Raw genomic sequence first — 20,548 nt, 5'->3', positions numbered from 1 at the left:
GGGGGAAAGAAATACAGTAGAAGAAGAATGGGTAGCTTTGAGGAATGAAATAGTGAAGGCAGCAGAGGATCAAGTAGGTAAAAAGACAAGGGCTAGTAGAAATCCTTGGGTAACAGAAGAGATACTGAATTTAATTGATGGAAGGAGAAAATACAAAAATGCAGCAAGTGAAGCAGGCAAAAAGGAATGCAAATGTCTCAAAAATGAGATCGACAGGAAGTGCAAAACGGCTAAGCAGGCATGGCTAGAGGACAAATGTAAGGATGTAGAGGCTTATCCCATGAGGGGTAAGATAGATTCTGCCTACAAGAAAATTAAAGACACCTTTGGAGAAAAGAGAACCAATTGCATGAATATCAAGAGCTCAGATGGAAACCCAGTTCTAAGCAAAGAAGGGAAAGCAGAAAGGTGGAAGGAGTATATAGAGGGTCTATACAGGGGTGATGTTCTTGAGGACAATATTATGGAAATGGAAGAGGAGGTAGATGAAGATGAAATGAGAGATATGATACTGCGTGAAGAGTTTGACAGAGCATTGAAAGACCTAAGTCGAAACAAGGCCACGGGAGTAGACAACATTCCATTAGAACTACTGACAGACTTGGGAGAGCCAGTCCTGACAAAACTCTACCATCTGGTGAGACAGGCAAAATTACCTCAGACTTCAAGAAAAATATAATAATTCCAATCCCAAAGAAAGCAGGTGTTGACAGATGTGAAAATTACCGAACTATCAGTTTCATAAGTCACAGCTGCAAAATACTAACGCGAATTCTATACAGACGAATGGAAAAACTGGTAGAAGCCGACCTCGGGGAATATCAGTTTGGATTCCGTAGAAGTGTGGAACATGAGAGGCAATACTGACCCTACAACTTTTCCTAGAAGAAAGATTAAGGAAAGGCAAACCTACATTTCTAGCATTTGTAGGCTTAGAGAAAACTTTTGACAATGTTGACTGGAATACTCTTTTTCAAATTCTGAAGGTGGCAGGGGTAAAATACAGGGAGCGAAAGGCTATTTACAATTTATACAGAAAGCAGATGGCAGTTAGAAGAGTCGAGGGACATGAAAGGGAAGCAGTGATTGGGAAGGGAGTGAGGCAGGGTTGTAGCCTCTCCCCGATGCTATTCAATCTGTATATTGAGCAAGCAGTAAAGGAAACAAAAGAAAAGTTCGGAGTAGGTATTAAAATCCATGGAGAAGAAATAAAAACTTTGAGGTTCGCCGATGACATTGTAATTCTTTCAGAGACAGCAAAGGACTTGGAAGAGCAGTTGAACGGAATGGACAGTGTCTTGAAACGAGGGTATAAGATGAACATCAACAAAAGAAAAACGAGGATAATGGAATGTAGTTGAATTAAGTCGGGTGATGCTGAGGGAATTAGATTAGGAAATGAGACACTTAAAGTAGTAAAGGAGTTTTGCTATTTGTGGAGCAAAATAACTGATGATGGTTGAAGTAGAGAGGATATAAAATATAGACTGGCAATGGCAAGGAAAGCGTTTCTGAAGAAGAGAAATTTGTTAACATCGAGTATAGATTTAAGTGTCAGGAAGTCGTTTCTGAAAGTATTTGTATGGAGCGCAGCCATGTATGGAAGTGAAACATGGACAATAAAAAGTTTAGACAAGCAGAGAATAGAAGCTTTCAAAATGTGGTGCTACAGAAGAATACTGAAGATTAGATGGGTAGATCACATAACTAATGAGGAGGTATTGAATAGAATTTGGGAGAAGAGGATTTTGTGGCACAACTTGACTAGAAGAAGGGATCGGTTGGTAGGACATGTTCTGAGGCATCAAGGGATCACCAATTTAGTTCTGGAGGGCAGCGTGGAGGGTAAAAATCATAGAGGGAGACCAAGAGATGAATACACTAAGCAGATTCAGAAGGATGTAGGTTGCAGTAGGTACTGGGAGATGATGAGGCTTGCACAGGATAGAGTAGCATGGAGAGCTGCATCAAACCAGTCTCAGGACTGAAGACCACAACAACAACATACCCCCTTCATAAGTTGGGGCTCTACAAAACAGTTAGCACTGCAAAATAATGCATAGCACATTAGCCTCATCACGGAATATGCTACTGGCCATTAAAATTGCTACACCAAGAAGAAATGCAGATGATAAATGGGTATCCATTGGACAAATATATTATACTAGAACTGATTACATTTCCACGCAATTTGGGTGCATAGATCGTGAGAAATCAGTACCCAGAACTACCACCTCCGGCTGTAATAACGGCCGTGATACGCCTGGGCATTGAGTCAAACACAGCTTGAATGGCGTGTACAGGTACAGCTGCCCGTGCAGCTTCAACACGATACCACAGTTCAACAAGAGTAGTGACTGGCGTGTTGTGACGAGCCAGTTGCTCGGCCACCATTGACCAGACGTTTTCAATTGGTGAGAAATCTGGAGAATGTGCTGGCCAGCACAGCAGTCTAACATTTTCTGTATCCAGAAAGGCCCATTCAGAACCTGCAGTATGCAGTCGTGCATTATCCTGCTGAAATGTAGGGTTTCACAGGGATGGAATGAAGGATAGTGCCACAGGTTGTAACACATCTGAAATGTAAAGTCCACTGTTCAAAGTGCCGTCATTGCGAACAAGAGGTGACTGAGACGTGTAACCAATGGCACCCCATACCATCACACCAGGTGATACGCCAGTATGGCGATGACAAACACACGCTTCCATTGTGCGTTCACCATGATGTCGCCAAACATGGATGCGTCCATCATGATGCTGTAAACAGAACCTGGTTTCATCCGAAAAAATGACGTTTTGCCATTCGTGCACCCAGGTTCGTTGTTGAGTACACCATCGCAGGCGCTCCTGTCTGTGATGCAGCATCAAGGGTGACCGCAGCCATGGTCTCCGAGCTGATAGTCCATGCTGCTGCAAACATCGTTGAACTGTTCATGCAGATGGTTGTTGTCTTGCAAATGTCCCCATCCGTTGTCTCAGGGATCGAGACGTGGCTGCACGATCCATTACAGCCATGCAGATAAGATGCCTGTCATCTCGACTGCTAGTGATACGAGGCCATTGGGATCCAGCACGGCATTCTGTATTACCCTCCTGAGCCCACCGATTTCATATTCTGATAACAGTCATTGGATCTTGACCAATGGGATCAGCAGTGTCGTGATATGATAAACCGCAATCATGATAGATTACAATCCGACTATTATCAAAGTCGGAAACGTGATGATACGCATTTCTCCTCCTTACACGAGGCACCACAACAACGTTTCATGAGGCAACGCCAGTCAACTGCTGTTTGTGTATGAGAAATCGGTTGGAAACTTTCCTCATGTCAGCACATTGTAGGTGTCGCCATCGGCACCAACCTTGTATGAATGCTCTGAAAAGCTACTCATTTGCATATCACAGCATCTTCTTCCTTTCGGTTAAATTTCGCTTCTGTAGCACATCTTCGTGGTGTAGAAATTTTAATGCTCAGTGGTGTATCTCATTAAAAACAAATTGGCACTAAATAAGGACAAGACAATTCTGATGGAGTTTCTGCTAAATTATAAATCAAGACAAGTGGATAAAGAACCAGAGATATCAGTTGAAACAATTGATAAACATAAATTCCTGGGTATTATAGTAGACAAACTTCTTATATGGAAGGAGCACATCAGCTACATGTGTAAAAAAAATCTTCTGTTCAAAAAGGGTTCAAATGGCTCTGAGCACTATGGGACTTAACTTCTGAGGTCATCAATCCCCTAGAACTTAGAACTACTTAAACCTAACTAACCTAAGGACATCACAAACATCCATGCCCAAGGCAGGATTTGAACCTGCGACCGTAGCGGTCGCGCAGTTCCAGACTGTAGCGCCTAGAACCGCTCGGCCACCCCAGTTGGCAAAAATCTTCTGTAACACCTACCTGCTAAAACACCTTTCTAGCACAATAGTGCAACCTGTTTTAAGACAAATCGATTTTGGAATTACCGTATTTACTCGAATCTAAGCCGCACTTTTTTTCCGGTTTTTGTAATCCAAAAAACCACCTGCGGCTTAGAATCAAGTGCAAAGTAAGCGGAAGTTCTTAAAAATGTTGGTAGGTGCCGCCACAACTAACTTCCGCCATCGAATATATGTACTGCAACACAGGCATGCTTTGTAGGCACAAAGATAAATACTGGCGCCAAAACCTCTGCGTCAGTAAATAAATTTTAAAAAAAGTGGAAGACAAGCTTTTTTCGCCGCCCCGAGTTTCAACCACTGCATTTTCATACATTATCCAACGAAGTAAATACAAATTCCATATTGTTCATCTTTGAATGTAGCAGCATTTCAATGTACTACAAAAATCCGACTGGCAAGACTATTTGCAATGTTTGTCAATATGGCCAATTTTACGTTCTGAATTTTTTCCTACCTGTGAGAAGAGATGGTTGCTAATAGGAACTTTTATGAATTGTGAATCACGTGCAGTATTCTCTTCACCATAAGAATAATGCGAATATAAACATTTTGCCATGTATTCTTTTGTGTTTGCTGCTATCTCATTTAAATCCTATCTGCCTAATAACCTACAAACCTAGTGTGAGACAGCAGCAAATGCGGAAGAATATACATATCATGTCATGTTTATATTCGTATTATTCTTATGCCTAATAGTGATACAATCAGAAATGAAGCATGGCAATTGATTAGATTTTTAAATCTAAGTTGACTCTAATTTCTGTGCAGAATGTAACGTACACAAGAGGCATCTGCAAAGATTTTCAAACGGAGAAAAATTTTAGCTAAACTCTCATTCAGCACATCTATCGTACGCAGTCTATTATTTGGTTGTTGTTGATCATTATCAAATAAAGCAGCAGCGTAAGCAACAACAAATACCAGTCTCTTGCCATTGTTTCGCTAATGAGACAATTCCTCTCTTTTTTTATTGTAAGCGGCGGTAGTGCACACAAAAGCAAGCCATGCCGCGAGCGGCGACAGGTCGTAAACACTCATTATCAGAATGCATCAAACAATGCATGACACAGTACAATAATGCATTTTCAGATTAGAGTGACGTAAACACCTATAACAAAGAGAACGGCACTTATCAGATCAAAGAAAAAAAAGCAACTGATTCAAACCAGACGTAGCACCTGAAAAAGGAAGGGTATCCGTATAAATACGGACGGAGCACCTGACGCATAGCAATGGCAACCTGGTAAAGCTCAACTGCTAAGCTTACGACTCGAACCAAACTGTAGCTGTATCGTCATTCATTCGACCTAAATTGTGTCTCATATTACAATAGACCAACTTTGTTTCGATTTGGAGGTGTGGCCTAAAACTTTTCTCTCTCCTTGAATTTTGAGTCTCAGATTTCAGGTGCGGCTTAGATTCGGGAAATTTTTTTTTCCTGGATTTCAGGTCTCATTTTTCAGGTGCGGCTTAGATTTGAGTGCAGCTTAGATTCGAGTAAATACGGTACACACTCTCACCAGCAACATGGTATCGAGATTTGTGGTGGGGCACCAACGGTATATATGGATAGGGCTTTTAGAGCCCAGAAAAAAGCAATTGGATAATAGCTAATATTAGTAAGTGTCAGTCCTGTAGAGAATATTTCATTAAGTATAACATACTAAAAGTGTATCCATTGTATGTTCTCAGAACTATGCTGTTTGTAAAAGAAAAGATGGAGCATAGTGTAATCAATAGTGAAATCCATAATTATAATACAAGAAAAAGGATAATACAAGAAAAGGATTACCACATAAAATTTTGTAACAAAAGGGCAATAGATCATAGTCCATTTTCTGCTGGAAGACATTTTTACAACGGATTACCAAATTATACAGCGCGAAAAGTATTTAAACCGACAAACTCTGGGAGGTTGTAGGGTACAGCAAAACAAATATTTTTCCCTAATATCATTTTTTCCTATGAGGAGTGTTTAAACCAGTAGAGGATGATTTCTCTGGCAGCAAATTAATTAAACCGACAAACACGTTTCCATTTTTTTATGACCAAGAGACAACACATTAACACAACCGAATTTCAATTACAATAGATTTTCAAAAATGCCTCCATTGACACGTAAACAAAGGTTACACCGTCGGATCATGTTCTGTCTGACATGGGCAAAAACCCCAGGAGTATCCTGAATTGTTCCTGTTGCTGCAACTATCCAGGCAACCAGATCCTCTTCTGATGCAACAGGAGTTGCGTAAACAAGGTTGCACATCTCTCCCCGCAAAAAAAGCCCAGAGGGGACATATCTGGGGATTGAGCAGGCTGTGGTACGGGACCACTTCTGCCACTCCATGTTTCTGGGAACTGTCGGTCAAGGAATTGACGCACACGATGACTGATATGTGCCGGCGCCCCGTCATGTTGGAACCACATGCGTTGTCTTGTAGGGAGTGGTACGTCTTCCAGCAATTCTGGCAATGCTCTGGCGAGAAAATTTTAATAGTACTTGCCATTTAATGGAATAGGTAGCAGATACAGCCCAATTAAACAGTCCCCAACAACACTGACCCACACGTTAACAAAGAACCACACTTGACGAGCACTAGTAACTGTGGCATGTCGGTTATCCTCACTCCAGACATGTGAATTGGGCATGTTGAAGACTCCATCATGCCCGAACTTTGCTTCATCGGTAAACAACACAGAGGATGGAAATGTAGGATGCATTTCACACTGTTCCAGGTACCACTGCGAAAACTGTGCTCTGGGTGGATAATCAACTGGTTCCAGGTTGTGGACATGCTGTAAGTGAAATGGACGTAACGATTGCTCTTGAAGCACTGTTCTTACATTTGTTTGGTTCGTCCCCATGTTACATGCAACTGCACGAGTGCTGATTGAAGGATCCTGCTCCACACGCTGCAAGACAGCTTCCTCAAGTTGCAGTGTTCTTACTGTGCAATGACGTCCCTGTCCAGGTAATCTGATAAATGACCTAGTCTCACGCAGACATTGGTACACAGCAGCAAAGGTTGTATGATGCGGGATACTGTGATTGGGATATTGTTGTTGATAAACCCACTGTGCAGCTCACCCATTGTAGTGCGCTACGTGGTACACACCAACCATATCAGTGTACTCACTCCAGGTGTATCGCTCCATTATTAAACAGAGACAATGCACTACCACACTGGTGGACAGCAGTTGCCTACAACTGAAGAGCGTAATACGCCCTCTAACAACTGAAGATCGTAACACGGCCTCTAAAAACTGAAGAGGGTAATAGGGCCTCCACCGCTTTAAATAATCTCATAGGAAAAAATGACATTAGGGAAAAATATTTGTTTTGAAGTCCCCTACAACCTCCCAGAGTTTGTCGGTTTAAATACTTTTCACCCTGTATAAAATTGTTAAAAGAAATCATATTTAAGACACAATTAAAGCAACTGTTAATTGATAAATGTTTGTACTCCATCAAGGATTTCTAATGTTATTGTGTATAATTTATCTTTACTTGTAAACTGTTTTAATGTTCTTGTGTTTGTAAACTGACTATGTCCATGACTGTTAAGTTATTATGGACAAATAAACCATTCATTTATGTATTTATCTTAGGATAGTTGGTGCAGTTGTGCAAAGCCATTGTGCCAAGGTGGCATCAAATCTCATCCTTGGTACAAATTTTCATTTGTCCCTTCAGTCTGTATTTATACAATATTTCTAGGATCACACAAGAAATTAAGTTCATCATTTTGCTGCTCACCTGTATTTGGTGCTGTAGACAAGTATATCCTCTGGTGCTAAAGAACCATTTCCAAAACCAAGGCGGTCACCATATGTATGCCTTAGTATTGTGCCACTTTTTAACATCTGTGCAGCCCCCACAGCTGTCAGTTGTCCCAACTGGCACTCCCCTCCAAATGGGGGCAACAGAGGAAACCTAACAAAATGGCCATTAAAGACTACTGTAATATCTTTGTTTTTAAATTAGAAAACATGAACACAAAGTAATAACAACATCTCTCCAAAACTAATGAAAGGTTTTTAGATTATCACACAAGGGAAATAAACATTTAAAATTGTAGTCCATGTATTTAAAAACATTTTAAGTTGTGGGCCATGTACTTAAAAGTTTCTGTTACAGAGGTACTGGCAGCTAGCAAGCTGGCACATAAGTAATTTGCTGTCTTCATAGTCACAATATTGTATGTTTGAAACCCCATTTTCATTAACCACATAAGTCACTATATGAGAGTGCCAAAAAGATTTCCTCAATAAGAGTGTAGAAGTCTGATCCTTCTCCATCAGTGCCAATGCCCTGTCTCCAAGGACCTTTTATTTGTTTGTTTACTATTATTAGTTACTTTTTCCCCATGGATCCATTGCTAGGATATAGAACATGTCAGATTATTACAGTAATAACCACAAGTTAATGGTCATATGATCTACAGTTTAAGTAATATGTAAACAGATATTTGAAAAGTGAGGAGCAGGTGCTCAGGTAATAACTCACAAAGTTGTTGTGATAACAGTCAACCTACAAATTATAAGGCTTGTAGCTCTAGTTCATATACAAAGTGAACTGTTCAAGAGTAAGGTATCAGCACTACATAACAAATTCATATAATACTGGTACTGCTAAAGACTGAATACAGTTCACAATGACAGATTTGACATGAACTGGAACTTCATTGCATACCTTTATGCTTGAATAATGTACTTCCTTCAGTACCATATTGAGATTTTTTTGTATCTTTTAGGAGATCATGTTTACTTCTTGTATCATGATCATGATGTGCACTGTTTATTTTGTAAACTGTTCAATTTTTGCTCCAAAAGCACATACGTGAAAAGATATACTGGTATGGCATGGTGAGAATTCCCAGCTGTCTGAATACACTTCTGCAAGAGCATTTAGGGTGGACTCTACTCAATTCTGATGATGCTCTTCTGTGGCAAGAAGACTGTTTTTGCTTGTAACTGGATTCCCCAGAATATGATACTATGTGTCATAGTTGAATGGAAATATCCAAAGTATGCAGCTTAGATTGTTTCCAAGTCACAAGTAAATGCGACTGAATAATGGAATATGTTGCCAAATTAAATCTTTTACATAGATCGAGGATGTGAAGTAACCATTTACATTTGCTATTAATATTATTAAGCCTAAGAATTTTGAAGACTTAGCTCTCGATATTTCTTTGACACCACATTTTATTTCTACATTTTCCTTTTTTTGTGTGTGTGCTGTGTGAAACTGAATGAACTAGGATGTGAACCAATCTACGATTAGAGCTTCTTTGAATATAGCAGTCACTATGTTCTCTAGGCTGCAGTTTGGTAATTTTTCAGTCATAGTCGTTGTGTCATCTGCAAGTGGGATGAAGTATGCTTTTTGGCTCATACAACATGGCAGATCATTGACAAATATTGAGAACAGAAGGGGACCAAGCACTGAATCCTTTGTTACTCCACATTTAACTGAGCCTCGATCAGAGCAAGCAAGTGCCAGTGTAGAACTTTACAGCATTACCTCCTTTCTGTCCTCTAGATATGAATCAAGCTACATCCCTATTTTTCCATTTAAGCCATAGCACTCAGCCTTTCTAAGCAGAGTTTTGTTATCTGTGCAGTTGAATACTGTAGACAGATCACAAAAGTTTCCAACTGGTGACATATTATTGTTTATGAGTTTTAGGATTTGGTTAATAAGTGAGAAAATGACCTGTTCAGTGGAAATATGCTTTTGAAATCCAAACTGACTTTTAGTAAGGTATTATGTTTATTAAGATAGTACATAATTCTTTTGTACATGGATTTATCATATCTTTTGAAGAATGATTTAAAAATTGGACATCTGAGTCTATTAGGAACAGTACCAACATTTAGAGACTCATTAAATATATGACAGAAAACTTTAAGAATAAATTTGCAGCAATGCTTCAGTATTTTGAATGATATTTTGTCCACACCAATGGCATTTTTGTTTTTTGTTGGTGTTATCATCTTCTCAGTCTTATCTGTTGTGATACAGGCTACAAGCATCTGGCTAATTTTGTTCTGCACTGATTTTTGTAGAAGATTCAGGGCTTAAGCCATAAACCCTTTACAACTAATATGATCAGTTACTTTCAAAAAATGGCTGTTGAAGATATTGGCAACTATTTCATCTTCACTATTTCAACTTCATCTGTCATATGATACACTCTGGTACTATCTGTATCCTCTGAAATTTTGCATGTCTCCTTTTTTACCACTTCCACATTGTTTTCATTTTATTACTTGAAGTTTCAGTTTCAGACCTATGTATTTAACAGCTGTCTTACTTCTGGAGGAGCACCATTATGTTCATGTTCATACATAATAGGGAAAACATAGGTGAAATGAAAACAATGGAGAGAGGAAAAATAACCTTTTGTCACATAGTGGGGCCCTGAGTAGCAGATAGGCACTTAGAAATGAAATGGAGAACTGTAACTCAAGCTACAAACTTGGAAACAAATACACAAATTCAATGCACAGCTACAATGTCCTGGTAATGTGCCCTAACTGGGCTAAACAGTAACATCAGGTGGAGCAGGTGAAATGAGCAAAGAAGAGGGAAATGGAGGTGCAAGCACTGAAAGGGGAGACAGTGCAAGAGCAAGGAGGAGTATCACGGCACTAGAATGTGCAACTGTGTTGACAAAGGTGGTAAGCTGAACATTGTGAATTGTTTCCAGAATGAGATTTTCATGGCGTACATTTGCAGTCCATTGGTTTGCGTACAGGAGACATGTCAAAAATTTATAAAACAATTACAATGATTTTTACATTAATAAATAATAGCACTATAACTAATAACAACACTATAAGGATAACACATTGTAACCAGCTCAAATTTCCAATTTGTCCCGAATGATTTCATCCACTGAGTAATAACACTTCAGTGTCAGTACCTCATATAGCTTTCTTTTAAGTGAAACTAAATTCATCTGCATCAACTTGTTCCCTTTTAATTTATTACAAATTTTCATTCCCATGTATTGAGGTCCCTGGGCATACAGTCTGAGGCAGTGGGTGGGGACCATACAATTTTCTTTGTTTCTGGTATCATGTGAATGGACAAAATGGTTTCCCTCAAATAATTCATGTCTGGAATACAAAAATATAATAATCTCGTATATGTATAAGGATGGCAGAGTTAATATTTTAAGTTTTCTAAATAATGGTCGGCATGGTTCTTTGTGATTTCTAGTGCACATATTTCGTATAATTTTTTTCTGTATTTTTAGTATCTGCACTATGTTTGTCGAGTTACCCCAAAAAACAATACCATACCTAATAATGGATTCGAAGTAAATTTATATGCTACTTTTCATGTGTCCATGTCAGTTGCAGTTGACAATATTTGCATTGCAAATGCAAAGCTGCTCAGTTTTTTGCCAGGTATTCAATGTGTGCCTGCCAGCTCAAATTTTTATCCACATTTAAACCTAAGAATTTGACTGAGTCAACTTCTTCTATACCTTGGTTGTTGTGTACAATCTTAATCTGCTCACATTTTGACTGTTTGGTTCTGAACCGCATCACGCGAGTCTTAGATATGTTTAGATTCAACTCATTTAGTTGAAACCAAGTTTCTAAGGTACTGAGGATACGGATCACAGATTTGGGAAAAGCATATTTCCACTGAACAGGTCATTTTCTCACTTATTAACCAAATCCTAAAACTCATAAACAATAATATGTCACCAGTTGGAAACTTTTGTGACCTGTCTACAGTATTCAACTGCACAGATAACAAAACTCTGCTTAGAAAGGCTGAGTGCTATGGCTTAAATGGAAAAATTCCAAGACCTGATCTTCAACTAAGGCAGAAGTATCCTCTGCGAACAGAACTGATGGGGAGCTGATATTTAATGGTAAGTCATTAACATAAAAGAGAAATAGGACTGGGCCTAATGTGGAGCCTTGTGGAACACCCTGAGATATTTTTTTCCACTCAGAAAAATAATATGTGCCATTTGAAGAAATGCTAACTCTTTACTCTCCATTGGATAAGTAGGATTTAAGCCATTGTAGGGCACTGCCACTAATGCCATACTTTCACTCAGTGAAAGATTGGAGATGGGGAAGGGAGTAAGATATAATAGAGGAAGAGGAAGAGGAAGGCTATTAAAAGGAAAATGCAAATAAATATTCACGGACTCATAGACTTATAAACTGAACTAAAATAAGATGACACATTGTAGTAATATGGAACTGCTGAAAGCTCTTCAGTCTGAAGAGTGGTTTGGTGCAGCTCCCCATACTAGTCTATATGGTGCAAACCTCTTCATCTTTGAATAACTACTGCAACCTAAATCCATTTCAACCTGCTTACTGCATTCACACTTTGATATCCCTCTCCAATTTTTACTCCCCACACTTCCCTCCAATACCAAACTGACAACTCCTTCCTGCCTATTAACTCATCCCTTCTTTAGGCCAAATTGTGCCATAAATTTCTTCTCTCTCCAGCAATTTAGTACTTCCTCATTCGTTACAGGATCACCCAATCTAATCTTCAGCATTCTTCTATACCACCACTTTCAAAAGCTTCTACTCTCTTCTTGTTTGAACTGTTTATCATCTGTGTTTCATATCTGTACAGGTCTACACTCTAGACAAATATTTTTATGAAAGACTTCCATTTAGATTTACATTTTATGTTAACAAATTTCTCTTCTTCAGAAATGTTTTTCTCACCATTGCATCTACATTTTATATCTTCCTTTTGTCAGTGTCTCATTTCCTAATCTAATTCTCTCAGCATCACCTGATTTAATTCAACTACATTTCATTACCCTTGTTTTGCTTTCGTTGATTTTCATCTTATACTTTCCCTTCAAGATACTGTCAATTCAATTCAATTGCCCCTCCAATTACTGACTCTTGACAGAATTACAATGCAATCAGTAAACCTGAAAGATTTCATTTCTTCTTTCTGAATTTTCACTTCTTCTCAAAATTTTTCTTTAATTTCTTTTACTGCTTGCTCAGTGAACAGATTCTATATCAGTGATAAGCTACAACCTTATCTCACTCCCTTCTTTGTCTGTCTTTCAGCTTTCCCTTATTTGCTCAGTACCAGTTTGCTATCTGAGCACTTGATATTCATACAGTTGCTCGTCTTTTCTACAAAGGTTTCTTTAATCTACCTATATATGGTATCTTATCTTTCACCTAGTTATACATGCTCCTGGCAGTCTTGTATTTGTCCTACAGCTATTCTTGCTTAGCCACTTTGCAGTTTTTGCTAATCTCCTTTTTTAGACACCTTCTGCCTTGTTTGTTTGCTGTATTTTTATGTTTTCTCACTTCACCAATTAAATTAAGTGTATCCTGCATAACATAAAACTTTCTAATAGGCCTTGTTTTTTTACTTATTTGATCCTCTGCTCCCTTCACTATTTTGTCTTTAAAAGCTGTTCATTTGTTTTTTACTGTATTCCTTTTCCCTGTTTCAGTCAAATTTTGCCTAGTGGTCCCTGTGAATCTCTCAGTAATCTCAATTTCTTTCAATTTATCCAAATGAATGCATTATCTATCTTTTACAGCTTCTTAAGTTTTAATTTACCATCCATAACCAATAAATTATAGTCCACATCTTCCCTGGAAATGTCTTACAGTTTAAAATTAGGTTTTGAAATCTCTTCCATTACCAGTGTGTAATCAATCTGAAACCTTCCAATGTCTCTAGATCTCTTCTACTTATACAACCTTCTTACATGATTCTTAAACCAAGTGTTAGGAAAGATTAAATTCTGCTCTGTGCAAAATTCTACCACACTGATTCCTCTTTCATTCATTTCCCCTAGTCCATATTCTTGTACTGTTTTTCCTTCTCTTCCTTTTCCTACTGCAGAATTCCAGTCCCCCAATACAATTAAATATTCCTCTCCCTTAACTATCTGAGCAATTTCTCTTATCTCATCACACATTATTTCAATCTCTTCATATCTGCCAAACTATTTCCTTATTCATAAAATGTTCATAATAGCTTACCAACATTCTTATTTTCTTATTCGTTAATTGACCTACTCCTGCACTGCCCGTATTTGATTTTGTTTTTATAACCCTGCACTGTCCTGACCAGTAGTCCTTTTCTTCCTGCCGTACCACTTTAATAAATCCCACTAGACCTAACTTCAACCACCCATTTCCTTTTCTAAAATCTTGAGCTCCCTACCAATTAAGGGATCTAATATTCCATGTTCTGAGCCTTGCCTCTTCCAACAGGTAATCCTTGCAGCTCAAAACAACAGTGGTAGAGCCTTTGTCAGCAGGTAGGGTCATAAGGTTGGGATCAGTTTTTATGTGGTAGATTGTGGTTCTTTCTGCAGATGTAAGGTTAGTTTTCACACTGAGGGATTTGGGGAATGATGGCGAGGCAAGGTTCAAAGTTAAGAAATTTTGTTAAGTTTGCAGGTGGTGATCTGGGGGCTGTGGGGGTGGATCACAGGTTGATAGAGGAGTGAACTGAATCAGGCAGGGTTCAACATTGGTCTTTGGTTGAGTCTGGTTGGTAGGGTTGGTGGCAAAAAGGTTTCCACTGCAGGGACTGGGAGAAGGATAGAAGGTCTTTAACAAGTCCTGCATGACTGAATTTGGGAGAGGGGCGAAAGGTGAGGCCTTTGGAAAGGACTGATACTTTTGCAAAACTAAGACTTTTGGAGGGAAGGTTCATGACTGAGTTTCAAGTGCGTTTAGGTTCTGGATTCTGTATGGTGGTGGGAGGTAGTTTTTGATGGTGAAATAAATGTAGTAAGTCTGCAAGGCAGGGTTTGTCAGCTATGAGGGGATGTGAGGGAGGTTTGGAGGTTGTTGTAGAGGTGGTGGATGCTGGTAGTCCAAGATGGGAGTAAGAAGTGAACAGGGTGGAGCGTTTTTTGAGGTGGCATTGTGCATGTTGCTCTAGTTTCTGGAGAGCAAGGATTTCAAGTATGAGATGGGATTGAGGAATTTGGGATTGCATAGCAGGAGAATTTTACAGATGGAGAGGAGGTATAGCAAGGAGCTTTGGGCCTGATTGGTGTGGTTTTGCGGACTATGTTAGTGAGGGTTAAGTACTAGAGGAATCTGAATTGATGAAGGTCATTGTGGGGGAAAGGGTGGCAGCGGGAGATGGGTTATATGATGGTAAGGCCATTTTGAGGGATTCCATGAGCCAAGCAACAACACAGGAGCACTATATTGGTCTGGGTCCTGGCTAGGGATAAGGAAACTTTTCTGTATTGAAGCAGATGGAGGATAAAAATATGTAAAAGAACATAAATAATGTAGAATTATGCCCAAAAAATTACACCCAAACATGTGGGAAAAATCATAAAAAGGATGAAATGGATGGAATGGGGTGAAACAAGATGAAATCTGAGGGAGTAGGCCGATAGTGAAAGGTGGAAACCAACTGAAATTGGCATGAAGACACAATGAGATCAAAGAAAAAATAAATAAAAATATTGTAATGAGGGTTGTTGGTGGGTAACTGTGAAGAAGAGGGATGGCACACATGAGTTTTAAAAGTGTCTTTGATCACTCCACAGAAAGAGGATATGTCACAACTTTTCCAAAATAGTATTCTGTCACATGCTACAAATCATGTGCAACATGTTTGTATCCCTACATGCACTGTGATGAGTTCTTCCAGCTGCCACATTCCTATCCTCTCCCTTTGCTGTCTATCCCTTCTCTTCACCTTTCTCTTCCATTACCATTTACCTTGTCCATCCTTCATCTCATCATATTAAACTGATGTAACTCCTAAGCCCACCTGAAGTGTAGTCCAAAAAAAAGTAAGCGATGTTATGATGTTGCAATTCCTCTTTGTGTATCTGTCTACCGCTCAACTCCGCTACACAGTAAGTATGATTTCATTGTTTGTATGAAATTATTCTGCATGGTGCATTAGTCTGAGAAAATTACAGAGATAAAATGCATAAAAAATGGAAGTATTACTTACTTGTACATGGTGTCCAAACCTTTAGGCACAAAGTTGTGCAGATAATAGAGAACCCCAACTGACTATATTGTGATACATGTGCAAAAAATGGTTCAAATGGCTCTGAGCACTATGGGACTCAACTTCTGAGGTCATCAGTCCCCTAGGACTCAGAACTACTTAAACCTAACTAACCTAAGGACATCACACACATCCATGCCCGAGGCAGGATTCGAACCTGCGACCGCAGCGGTCGCGCGGTTCCAGACTGTAGCGCCTAGAACCGCTCGGCCACACAGGCCAGCGATACATGTGCACCTCTGACCACTGGTTCTCCTTATTTTACATGTTTTTTTTTTAATTTAATAAACAACATTCATTTCACAGAAATTATTTAGATTTCAGAGCAATTGCCCAGTTTGGCAACCTTTAGTCTCATTACAGGCATTACAATAACACATCAAATTTTGTTGCCACACTCAAATATTTCTGCTGTCTGTTGTGCAACGAAATAGACAGCCACAATCCAACCAACTAGGTCTTCACCAGTTTCATCTGTTGCATCATACACCAGTGACTTAGAGCATACATTGTCCAGATAGTCACAAACAATCAAAGTAAACTCATGCACTGCTGTGTTGACCAGTCAAGTAAGACCACAGGAGTTAAGACCCTAGTAAGTGAACTTGTGCAGTTCTAGATCATAACTTGAAGGATCAATAGCACAAACATTTTTTCATCCATGAACAATGAAACTGCTTATAAGTTGACAGCATAATACAGTGTTCAATAATCTGTTGATAGAACCAAACTTGAGGTGAAACAAGCAATCCAGTTTTCAAGTTGTGATCAGCTGATGCCTGTGACACTGAGCAATAAGAAATGGCAAAATAAAATACAGCAAGTAGCCATGGGAGGTGCATTAATGTGTAAATTAATGATCACCAAGAATATATGATTCAACAAAAAGTTAATTTGTATTATTGTTTTCTGTTTTGTGAACTTCCAATCTACAACACTACCACTTCCTTCGGTAAAGGATGTATGTTTTATATTACACCAGATGATACTAAATACTTAACTAGTTACTTGAAGAAAAATGTTCATTTGTACAGGAGTATTTTGCCTTTTTTATATCTAATTATGTAAAATTTTGCTGCATCTCCTCCTTCGGTGACAACAAAATCACCAATTAAAATAAAACATTTTTCTTTCACTAAAGCTTGTTGAGGTTTGTAATTTACAATGACAAAAATATAGCAGACATCAGATATGTAAAAAAATTTCAAGGCAAAGGTATAACGATGTTTCGTATCCGGGACTATAGATCGAAAGATAATCTTCTCTGCGAATTGTTTTAGAATGGCTGTATGACAGAGTAATGAAGGAATATAAGTCTGCTCTAGTAGGAGGTAATTAAATAGATTCTTTATGGAAAACTAGAATTTTCATTTATAGAATACTGCATAAAAACTTCAGTCTGAAAACATGACAAGTAAGTTGTGTCCAAATGCCTCACATGGACATTTACAACATACGAAGATTTACTTAGTGGATGACACTGTGTGCAACTACAAACTATAGATTCATAATCATTTTGTCCCAGTTCCTGCATTTGTCTGTGATAGGTGGTAAGTGTTGGTCCACCACAGATCTCCACACACTGTCATTTCAAATCTTAACTTCACATGCAAGTTCCATGATGTTTATTGTTGGTGCTTCTCCTATTCACTGCCATTTCCTCAAATTCTCATTTTGTAACATTTCTTTGTTCAGTATCCTGCCCAACAGTCTGTGACTTGAATGACCTACTGCCACAAGTTTCTAATGAAGATAATAAATGTTTTCCAGTTCAGACAACTCTTGTTGTGAAATCTTTTTCTGTAGATTTGTTCTACATTTTGGACATTACACCTTTCTATACCATATGAGGTCTTTGGAGTGCAAATGCTGTAACTCACATTATTCTTGTTTTGAGATATTTAATAGTTTCCTAGGATTATTATACAAAAGTCAGCAGTACTTTTTGTATTACTTTTTTATTATTTATCAGAATAGTGGAGGGTAAACCACTGTCTCCGCAACCTCCACCCAAAACTTACCCCTTCTTCCATCCTATCATGCTTTCCCAAGTCAAGTCCCAATGTCATCTCCAGACTGTGCTGTTTCCCACTAGCTCTGACACTCGTGCATCACATGCCTAACCCGTGCACCAGCCATCCCTCCCTCCAGCTTTCCTAACCATCAAACTGGGTGCCTTCCCCCAAGCCGCTAGCCACCCACCCCAAAGACATCTTCCTGCCTACTGCGCCTCCTACCTCTTCCTTACTCTACCCACCCACCTGACACAACCCCCACCCCAACCTAGCTCACCTGATGAACTGCAGCAGAATTCCAAGCACCATATAGGGGCATAGATGTGTGTGTGTGTGTGTGTGTGTGTGTGTGTGTGTGTGTGTTTGGAGGGGGGGAGGGTGCATTCACCTATTGAAGACTCAGCTCTTCTGCCTTTCAGTGAGTGATCTCTTTTACTCCTAAAGTATTTACATTCCACCACAACTGTCCTGTTTGAGATCTCAGCTCGAACTCCAACTTTTGAAATTCAATATTGATTGAAAGAATTTTCTTGAAAAAGAGCATTAATTGAATAGATGACTTTTTTGGTACTGAATGCATTGCATCTTTAGCCATGAGATTGGATGTTTTTAGGTGTCAGTCTTCCTTTGGTGATTGACTTCAACATGTATTCCATAGACAAAAAGTCACTGTTTGTGATTATAGTGACACGAAAGAGATTTTTTTCTCTGCTTGCCAATAACATTGTACCAATCACTGGGACAAAATATCTGTTGTTTCTTCTTAACATTCTATTGTGCTAAAACAATCATCATAGGAGTGATGGGAGTGGCCACCTATTAGTTTACTGTAATGCTGAATTTGTCTACAGTTGTTATGTCTCAGATGTATTTTATATTGATATGAGCATACAAACACAAGGAAATATTAGTTTTGATGTAAAGTAATAATTTAATGAGATACTATGAAACATCTACCAGCACTGGATGACTCTGGATGTGATGAAAAATATTCATTGCAGGATCAATTAGTATTTCTACAAAACGGTCCCAAGATGCTGTTTCATGGCAGGATCAACCATCATTCCAAACAAATGGCCCTAAGATGCTGTTTTTATAACTATAACTCATGGTGTATCACACTGAACACAATTCAAACAATGAAACAAGTCAAATCCCATTAATAGAGCACCCAGGTAAACTAACAACCACAGCGAATCAAGAAAATTCAAAACAATAGCAGTGCAGTGGTTGAACAGCCAACTACACCACTTCAGCAGTCAAAAGATTGATACAATTGCTTACAGCAAAAACTACTGCTGTTACTTCTGCAGCAGCTGTTTGAGTTACGAATTACACCATTTGCTCTGTTAACAGACTGCCACTTGCTGAACAAGATCCTGACCCTATTTAAAAAATAAATAAAGAAAAATTATAAAAGAGAAAAGCAATTGTGAAGTTACATGACTTGGGCTTTAAGGGGATCATAGAACAGATTCACATCTGCAAGCTCGTGTGACGAATGAAATTTCATGTCTGACAACTACTCATGGATTGCAAACACTGACAAGCGGCACATTTCAGCACGGACACATTGAATTCAAGTGTACTATTTTGCAAGATAGCACCAGCAATGTTGATGCAATGGACAGTTGTACATCACAATAACTAAAGTACATCAGTCACATGCATTACATATTAAAGACCTCATAGTAGATGAAATATACACTTATGACCAATATATGCAATAAGCAAACTGGCAATAGCAAGAAAAGTGTTCCTGAAAAAGATACGTTTGTTAACACTGAATATAAATTTAAAGGTTAGAAACTCGTTTTTGAATGTGTCTGGAACGTAGCCTTATAAGGAAGTGAAACATGGGTGGTAATCAGTTCAGACAACAAGAGAACTGAAGCTTTCGAAATGTGGTGCTGTGGAATGATACTGAAGATTAAATGGATAGATCAGATAGGTAAGCAAGCAGTTTTGAATTGTTGGGAGAAAAGAAATTTACAGCACAATGTTTGTTATCAAGCTACTGCTTCTTCATAAACATAGTAACTCTCATGATGGCTGTTCACAACATCTATGTTGGCAGATCTGCAAGAGATAAATTGCTAATGAAATCATGAAAACAGATAATTATTCCAGATATTCAGTATACTAGCATGCTCCTCAGCAAATTATATCTGTGGGTTTCATTAACATGTGTATATACATGGCATATCTCAAATATATTCACATGCTAACACAGCATGGACTCCATATTTGTCTTGTCTGATGTGGCTCATTTACTTAGTGCTAAAAATAAATGCTTCAATAACTTGCACTGATTATAGATTTATGTATCTACAATATTTATCAACTGCAAGAATAACATGTCTTTATTATTATTATTATTATTATTATTTGAAGGTACACAGCTTGTTGGTTAATTGATTAAGTGAAACTGTTGATGAGTTGCTCAGGAATATTTTGCTGTTTATCAGGGAAAGAAATCTGCACTACCCCTGAAACAGTCAGCAGTGGTGTTGATTTTCAAATGAGCACCAGATATTTTCAA

The 20,548-nt window shown here is 38.6% G+C and overlaps 1 protein-coding gene across 2 annotated transcripts in view; it reads right to left on the bottom strand.

Moving 5' to 3' along the window:
• LOC124776909 (2-phosphoxylose phosphatase 1) overlaps positions 1-20,548 on the bottom strand; it is a 146,184-nt gene that overhangs the window by 51,503 nt on the left and 74,133 nt on the right. For both annotated transcript variants that reach the window (XM_047252118.1, XM_047252119.1), the window contains exon 4: positions 7,712-7,888. In XM_047252118.1, the coding sequence (XP_047108074.1) occupies positions 7,712-7,888 (177 nt within the window). The remainder of the gene's footprint in view (positions 1-7,711; positions 7,889-20,548) is intronic.

The sequence above is a fragment of the Schistocerca piceifrons genome, chromosome 2 (genome assembly GCF_021461385.2).
Source record: "Schistocerca piceifrons isolate TAMUIC-IGC-003096 chromosome 2, iqSchPice1.1, whole genome shotgun sequence".
NCBI classification, from domain to species: domain Eukaryota; kingdom Metazoa; phylum Arthropoda; class Insecta; order Orthoptera; family Acrididae; genus Schistocerca; species Schistocerca piceifrons.
The sequence above is the reverse complement of the archived record's forward strand: the minus strand, read 5'-3'. Positions and strand labels throughout refer to the sequence as shown.